The 8,077-nt window shown below is 53.1% G+C and overlaps 1 protein-coding gene across 1 annotated transcript in view; it reads right to left on the bottom strand.

Annotated features, from left to right (window-relative positions):
• Window positions 1–7,070, bottom strand: part of LOC104395368 (noggin-2-like) — a 9,053-nt gene extending 1,983 nt beyond the window's left edge. The window contains exon 1 of the mRNA XM_010005057.1: window positions 7,065–7,070. Within this exon, the coding sequence (XP_010003359.1) occupies window positions 7,065–7,070 (6 nt within the window). The remainder of the gene's footprint in view (window positions 1–7,064) is intronic.
• Between the last annotated feature and the right edge of the window lie 1,007 nt (window positions 7,071–8,077).

Genomic DNA, 8,077 nt, shown 5'->3' with positions numbered 1-8,077 from the left:
CTCCCGGGCTGGGTCGCGGAGCTACAGGGCCATCAGCCCAGCAGTGGGCATGGCACTGGGCTCCCAGCCCCCAAGAAGCCCTTGCCCGACCTTGGCATCCTCTGTCTGAACTCGGCCCCGGTGGTCCGGGCACCTGCACAGACCTCCCGGGTAGCTGGACCCTCGCTCTGCCTCTGCTTTCCAGCACCGCGCTGCTGCCCCACCGCGTCTGATTCTCCACCGCAGCCCGTGCTGCTTTCAGAGCCCTCTGCCAGCTCCATGCAGAGCTGGACCCAGGCCAATGGTATGAGGTTCAATAAGGCTCAGTGCTGGGTCCTGCACTTGGGTCCCAACAACCCCAAGCTCTAGGCTTGGGGGAGAGCAGCTGGAAAATGCCCATAGGAAAAAGACCTTGGGATGTTGGTGTACAGGGGCTGAATATGAGTCAGCATGTGCTCAGGTAGCCTAGATGGCCAGTGGCATCCTGGCTTGTATCAGCACTGGTGTGGCCAGCAGGACCAGGGCAGGGATGGTTCCCCTGTGCTGGGCACTGGGGAGGCTGCATCTCAAATCCTGGGGTCAGTTCTGGGCCCCTCAGGACAAGAAGGACATGGAGGGGCTGGAGCGTGTCCAGGGAAGGGCAAGGGAGCTGGGGAAGGGGCTGGAGCACAAGTGTGAGCAGGAGCAGCTGAGGGAGCTGGGGGTGTCCAGCCTGGAGACAAGGAGCTGAGGGGAGACCTGCTGGCTCTGCAGCTGCTGAGAGGAGGGTGGACCAGGGGGGTCGGGCTCTGCTCCCCAGGAACAAATGACAGGACAAGAGGAAATGGCCTCAATTGGTTCCAGGGAAGGTTTAGATTGGATATTGGGAACAATTCCTTCCTGGAAAGGGCTGTCAGGCTGTGGCCCAGGCTGCCCAGGGCAGGGCTGGAGTCCCCATCCCTGGAGGGGTTTCCAAGCCCTGTAGATGTGGTGCTGAGGGACATGGGTCAGTGGTGGCCTTGGCAGGGCTGGGGTTATGATTAGACTGGATGATCTAGAAGGCCTTTTCCAACTGAAACCATTCTATAATTTGATGATTCTATCAATGATGAGTGTCCCAGGAGCCCCTCCTGGGCAGCACACCAAGGTATAACTGCTGGTGGACTCCAGCATCAGCATCTTGGCACCCTCTGCAAGGGAGGCTGCAGCCTTCCAGGAGCATCACTCTCACTTGAGAGGAAGTGTCCCTACATCCCTCATTGTGACATGGGGGGATAACAAGCCGGGTTATATCAGTGCCTCTTTCTTCACCTCAGTGAAGAAAGCAGTGTGGGGCTAAATCTCATGGCACAGAGCTGGACCCACAAACTTTGAGTAACAGAGGGTGGGAGCCTGGTGTGTGGCAACACAGTGAAAAAACCCAAACCCTTCTCACCTCCTTTACCTCCACATCACTTGGTACTGAGCTCACACTTGAACCTTGTCCAGAAATTGGACACACAGCTGGTTCCTCCAGGCTGACAGTGTGTAAGAACATTCCTGCCCATGCCAGTCACTCTCTCCCAAAGGCATGAGATAACCAGCTACCCATGGGGGCCAAGGCAGGGCGCAGAGGGGAGGAGGCTGATTGCAGGGCTTGTTTCTCACCGTGATGTGCTTGTGACCCACCAAGCCAACCGAGGAGCTACAACAGCCAGGAGCTCCCTGCTGGTGCACGCCGAGCATGGGCAGAGCCAGCTTTGCTCAGCAAACAGAGCATTCCCCCAGGTTTTGGCCCCTTTGTCATCCCAGAAATGCCAAACGTTGGGTTCAGACAGGAAAAGAAAACAAACCCCCCCCAAAATGGAGAGGTCAGAGATCCAGCCCTGAGTCTGCATGAAGTCAGAGCATCCCCTGGACTTGAGGGAGACAAAGCTGCCGTGTGCTGCTGCAGGAGCCACTCACAGCACGACTGGACTGTTCACAGCACACAGGGTTAAAGTGCACAGTTTAAACTCCTCAGCCTTTCTTCCCTCGCTGTGTATTTCTGCTGTTGTGATCCCTGCTCGGTTTGCTGAACTCAGCTTTTCTTCACTCCCTCAGCTCGCACACGCTCTGCAATCAGAGCCGTGCAACAAGGCTGTTCCCCGGCTCTTCCATCATTAGCTCTCCAAGCAAATTGCAGAAGAGATGAGTGCCGTCATCCCTCGGTGCTGAGTTTTATCAGCAGAACGCTCTCGGGACGGATTTCCCGGCCCCGAGCCGCAGCCGGTCCCGGGGCGGGCGGGCTCTGCCCTCCGCAGCCAGACGGGCTCTGCCCTCGCTCGCTGCTGGCTGGGAAAAACCAGCGTCTCGGCGGTGTCAAAATGAAAGCAAACACAGTAACAAGAAGCAGCGCAGGGCAGAGACACCCAAGAGTCAGGAACGGGGCAATTACTCAGCGAGATGTGCTGCTGTTGGCACCGCTGCCGAAGCAAATCCCGGTGAGGGGATTAACATCTGACTGTAATTGTAATAATAAAATCCGACATGTATACAGCATTTTTCATCCTGAAGGATCCCAAAGCACTGAAGTAACTTAATTCCTTCAGCTGTCTCCTGGACTTTATAAACATGCTGCTTAATCATCCCGTGCCAGGCGAAGATGGCTTTGCTCTGGGCACACTCGTGTCACTTCTACAGGTCCCCTGTGGAAGAGGAGGGCTGGAGAAGGCTTCCCCTTTCTGAGGGAAGACCTCTGGAAAACAGTGCTTGGCACATCCCAGGCACAGGGGGGAAGGCACCAAGGTCTGCAGGGGGCTTGGAAGACCTTCCTAACTGCCACGCTCTTGTGCTAGACAGCATCAAGTTGGTGTTCTGAGCTTCTCCAGAGATGAGGGACTGGAGACAAGGAACTTAAAGGCTTAATTCTTCCTGCAGGGTCCACCAGCCAAAGGCTCTTTCTCCAGCCCCCTTCCCATTCTCTTCAGGACCAGAGGCACTGGGGTAAAATCCTCTTTCTGGCTTCTCAAGAGGCTGAGCAGTGCTGGGCATTCCTAGACCTTCCCTCTTCCCGCGCGCGTGGGCACACAGCCCAGCTCACAATCTAGCCCTTAATTAAAGGATTTAAAGTTGGAAAGGGAACATATCACATACAGAAAAGCCTTATCAAAATAATTCCATCTAAGAAGAAAGACGTGATGTTAAAGGCACCTTCTGAAGGCCAAAATGGTTGTGAACTGCCTATTTTTGCTTCTTTCCCCCATCTGGCATCTTTTGCTACCTCAAGAAGACCTGAACGATTTTGTGACAAAAGAAAAAGGGTATTTCTGCCTCACATTTGAAACTTAGGCAGTGCCTACTCTGTTTGCACTGGAAGGCTTCACAAGCAAGTAAATTCCTAATAGTAGCAAAACTAGTTGTTCATCCGATGGTTTTTTTATCTTTTAGCTGGTTTCAGGCAGTACTATTGTTAACTCAAAGCCAGGGGTAAAGGTATGGAACTAAAGTTATTCCTGTTCCTTCAGCTTTACTAAGAAAAGCTTCAAATCTGTATCTTAACTTATGAAAAAGCCTCCTTCTCATCCCAGAAGAGCAGGAAGCCCAGGGTTTGAAACATGAAAAGTGGATGAGGGGAGAGAAGAGAAGAGAAGAGAAGAGAAGAGAAGAGAAGAGAAGAGATGAGCCAACTCCTAGCTAAACATTCCTTGTGTCTTTGGGGTTTTTCTGTTGCCACTTGTTTAAGTTTTCTGGGCTCTCTTTATGCTTGATAAATAATGCTGATGGGCTGGCATGGCAAGTATGGGGAAAGGATTTGGTCTGACAAGACAAAAGCTCTAATTTTCACTTAAGAAACAACAACAACCAAAAAGACTTAATGACAGGGCACCAGGTTTTCATTAGAGATAGGTTTATTTTCCAGTAGAAATACATTACCCTGCTCTCATCAGTGTGTCTAAAGGAGCAGTTCCCTAAGTCTGCCATGGTAAGTGGTTGGCAGGGGTCCATGGAGTAGCCCCCTGCAGCAGCTCAGGGACTCATCGGGACCCTGTGGTTTGCTGCCAGCAGAAGGAATTCAGAGGCTGAGAGTGGCTGGTTGGCTCTGAAACCTGGTGGCAGTGAAGGGGACAGCAAAGGCCAGGCAGCTGCAGGGGTGGCTGCAGCTCAGCACCCACCCCTGTGCAGAGCAGGGAAGGGCTTGGGTATCTGTGCTGGGGTGGATTTCCCTGGAGCAAAAATGTCACCCCAAGGGTCGAATGAATAGGACATGGGGACACACAGACACTCAGAGGGTTTCTCATCTCCATAGATCTACTGAAGAGAAATGTCTGTAAGCAGTTCAGTAGTCCTGATAATACTGAAGTTATTCACCATCAGGAATGGGATGGGAAGAGAAATGGGATGATAAGAAAGGTGGTCCCAGCCACCTTCTACTTGAGGGGCTTAACTCTGGTCAGGTCTGGTACCCCCCCTTTTCCCCCCACTTCCCTCCACAGCCACGAGCCACCAACCCTGACAAAACTCCCTTGGCTTCCCAGTGTTATCCTTCCCCAGTGGGGCCATGGAGGAGCACCTGGGAAAGATCTCCTCTGAGAAGCCAAGCTAACAGCCCAGTGGTGGAACCTCATGAGGTCCTGGGAGCTCAGCACTATCCCAGCATCTACCCTGCACCAAGTTCAGATGTGCAGAACTGATGGGAAAGAACTGATGGGAAAGAAAAAACATCCCTGAAGGGGATCAGTTGTGGCTTAGCAATACATTTTCTCCATACCAAGCAGTGTGTTTGTGCTATTCTGAGCTTCCTGCCATCCTTTTTTTGTCCTTACCATGAGGTGTTCTGCTTTTCAAGCTCCTTGTGGCTTTCTTCCTCTTGGCACCATGATGGTGTGCCCCATCCCTTACTGCCTCCCCCATTTCTGATCCAAAGTGTTTTTCTGCCCTGTGCCTGGCCTTGTGTGTCCCTGGTGTCTGTGCAGGGACCTTACAGTCCTCATCAGCTGCCTAGAAACATCTGCACCATGGCTGCCTGTGCTGTACACTGGTTGCAGCACCTTGGTCTCCCCAAGCCTATAACCCTCACCCCAACCTCCCCTTTCCTTCCTGTCCCTGAGAGCCCAGCAATTGCTCTACTTGTTCCAGTTAACGGTCTGCCCAAATCCTGACACACTTCCAGTGGTGCCAGAGGTCCTAAATGCTTCAGAAGAACCTACCCTCTGGCCAGTACATGTGAAGGAGCCCAAAGGGGTGTTTCCTGCCTCTTCCATTCCAGCCTGGGGTTGATTACATCCAATTTGCTGTGGCCTATAGCCTAGATAACTGGGACAGGTGATGCCCAGGGTGGTGGAGAAGGCTGCACTGAGCATCGTTGGTCTCAGTCCATTCCTAGTGTCTGTAAAGCCACCTGATGGACCAGATTCACTAGGCTGGAGTCCCCTGCATAGCTCTTTCTTCAGGTGTTGATGTTGCTGGAAGGAAGAAGGAGGTTATTTCACCATCAGCACTTTTGTTGTCATTTGCATGTAAATATTCACACACACCAGTCATTGTGGCCCAGTGCCCACAGGCAGGAGGTCTCACCCTCCAGCAAAGGAATTTGCAGAAGGAGAGTCCCTGGTGGAGCAGTTTGATCCTCCTGACTCTCAAAAGCATCTTAACATCTCTGACATCTCAAAAGCCCAGAGCATCCACCTACCACATGGCCCAGGGGCTCGGCAAAAGCTGGGATGTCAGGAGAGAGTCCTCCAAAACTCCTCACCAGGGTGAGCTCCCCTCTCCCAGGGGACCTAGAGGAACACTCCTCAGCAGAGAGACCAGGAATGATCCCTGGACAGCTGCCAACATTAAAAAACAACAACATGGAGCTCTGAGATTTCTACCCGCTTGGCATACATCTGTCACCACAAGTGTTGACACAGAGCAATGCTGCCACGTCATGTTGTGCGTGGCAGTCACTGTCAACACTAGTCCAGGGCAGAGAGAAGTGCTCAGGGCAGCTATTTTTTGAAAATGTCCTGAATAAAAGGGCTAGAGCATGTCTTGGGGACATGGGCCACCACTATGGGTGGCCATTCTGGGGAGCAGCTCTGGCTCAGGGACTCCCAAGCCACTCTCCAGAGAGAACTTGTGGCTGTCAGTGCAAAACAAAGCCAAATGACCAGCCTCAGGCCAACCTGGTGTCACAAGGCTTTGCCACCCCTTCCTGCCCACTCCAACCAGCCCTGCCTTCTTCCTTGTGCCACTCTGGGATGCAGGAACACTTGGCAGCCAGTGGTGGGACCTTGTGCCATGCAGATGGACAAGCTGCAGCCCAGCACAATGGAGCCAGCATCCATCCCATGTGCTGCTGGAGGACACAGCACTTCCCTTTGGCTGTCTCTTCTGGCCTGCCCCAAGTGCTGGTTCAAGCTCTCCATCCCAGACAACCCTGGCAGGTTGGGTCCCAGCAGTCCCAGCAGCAGCTTGGACCCCTCCCCATCCAACATGGCCCGGGTTCTAGCCCAGGTGCAAGCCCATGTCCTACCATGGTCAGCTTGAGGCCAGGGGGAGCACCACAGTGATGATGTTCCCAAGGTTACCAGGTTGTGGCTATAACTACTGTGTGTTGGAGGGACCCACAAAAATGAACCAAAGGCTGGAGCAGCTCCGCTGTGAGGACAGGCTGAGACAGTTGGGATTGTTCAGCCTGGAGAAGAGAAGGCTCCAGGGAGGCCGCCTAGTGGCCTTTCAATACTTAAAGGGAGCTTATGAGAAAGATGGGAGCAAGGTTCTTAACAGGGCCTGTACTGACAGGACAAGGGGTGATGGTTTTAAACTGAAAGAGGGGAGATTTAGATCAGACATAAGGAAGAATGAGGGTGATGAAACACTGGCCCAGGTTGCCCAGAGAGGTGATGGATGCCCCATCCCTGGAAACCCTCAAGGACATGCTGGACTGGACTCTGAGCAACTTCATCTAGTTGATGTCCCTGCTCACTGCAGGGATGTTGGACTGAATGACCTTTGAAGGTCCCTTCCAAACCAAAGCATTCAATGACTCTGTGACCCAAGGGACCTCCAGCTCAGGTGGAGCTGGGACAGGGCTCAGCACTGGCTGCCCTCCCCCCGGGACACCCTGGGAAGACTCAAGCAGTTTGGTCACTTACACTCACCTCCATAGAGGTTGAACTGCTGCTGCTCCAGCTAATATTCTGCTACCGTGGGGCACCTCCATCCTGAGGTTCTGAGGGACCAGGGTGACCTGTTACAGTGCTGCAGCCCAGCACTTCCCCCCAGCCTGGCACCCCGAGCACACATCACCCTGCACTGTCAAAGGAGTTGTGTCTTGGGAGAGGCACTGAAGGCAAATGTGCACAGATCGTTTTTTAATTCATCTTCAGTGTGTTTTATTATTTAATGATTTTTTATGTTCTTTCATTTTTCTGTCTCCAAGGGTTGCCCTGTTGGGTGGCCTCAGGAGGCAGAGTCTTGCTCCCATCACCATGCTGTGATGCTGCCATGCCCTTGGGATGCTTTTGCCATCTGACCCCGTGGACATCTATTACCCCTCTCTCCAACACATCATGGAGTCTTAGAGCACCTTCCTCAAAGCTCATGATCCTGCACAGCCTTTGCTGGGTCTTTCTCTGACAGCTACTCTGACCTGCTCACCAGCTTTGAGGAGATATATCCCAGAGAGTCCCCTGAGAAGAAGCATCTCTTTCTTGAGCATAAATCTGATGAGGAACAGCTGAGGGAACTGAGGGTGTCCAGCCTGGAGAAAAGGAAGCTGAGGGGAGACCTGCTGGCTCTGCAGCTGCCTGAGAGGAGGTTGGAGCCAGGGGGGTTGGGCTCTGCTCCCCAGGAACAAGTGATATGATAAGAGGAAATGGCCTCAATTTGTGCCAGGGGAGGTTTAGATTAGGAAAAATTTCTTCCCCCAAAGGGTTGTCAGGCCCTGGCCCAGGCTGCCCAGGGCAGGGGTGGAGTCCCTGGAGGCATTTCAAAGCTGTGTAGAAGTGGTGCTGAGGGATGTGGGTCAGTGGTGGCCTTGGCAGGGCTGGCGTATTGGCTGGACTGGATGATCTGAAAGGTCTTTTCCAACCAAAACAACTCCACAATTTCTGCTAGCACTGCCCACCCCTAGCAGGGCATGGGCAGCAGGGGTGAGCAGGGCAAGGAGGGT

The sequence above is a fragment of the Chaetura pelagica genome, unplaced genomic scaffold, assembly GCF_000747805.2.
Source record: "Chaetura pelagica isolate M959 unplaced genomic scaffold, ChaPel_1.0 scaffold309, whole genome shotgun sequence".
Lineage (NCBI taxonomy): Eukaryota > Metazoa > Chordata > Aves > Apodiformes > Apodidae > Chaetura > Chaetura pelagica.
Note: the sequence above shows the minus strand (reverse complement) of the source record. Positions and strands in the feature narration are given on the sequence as shown.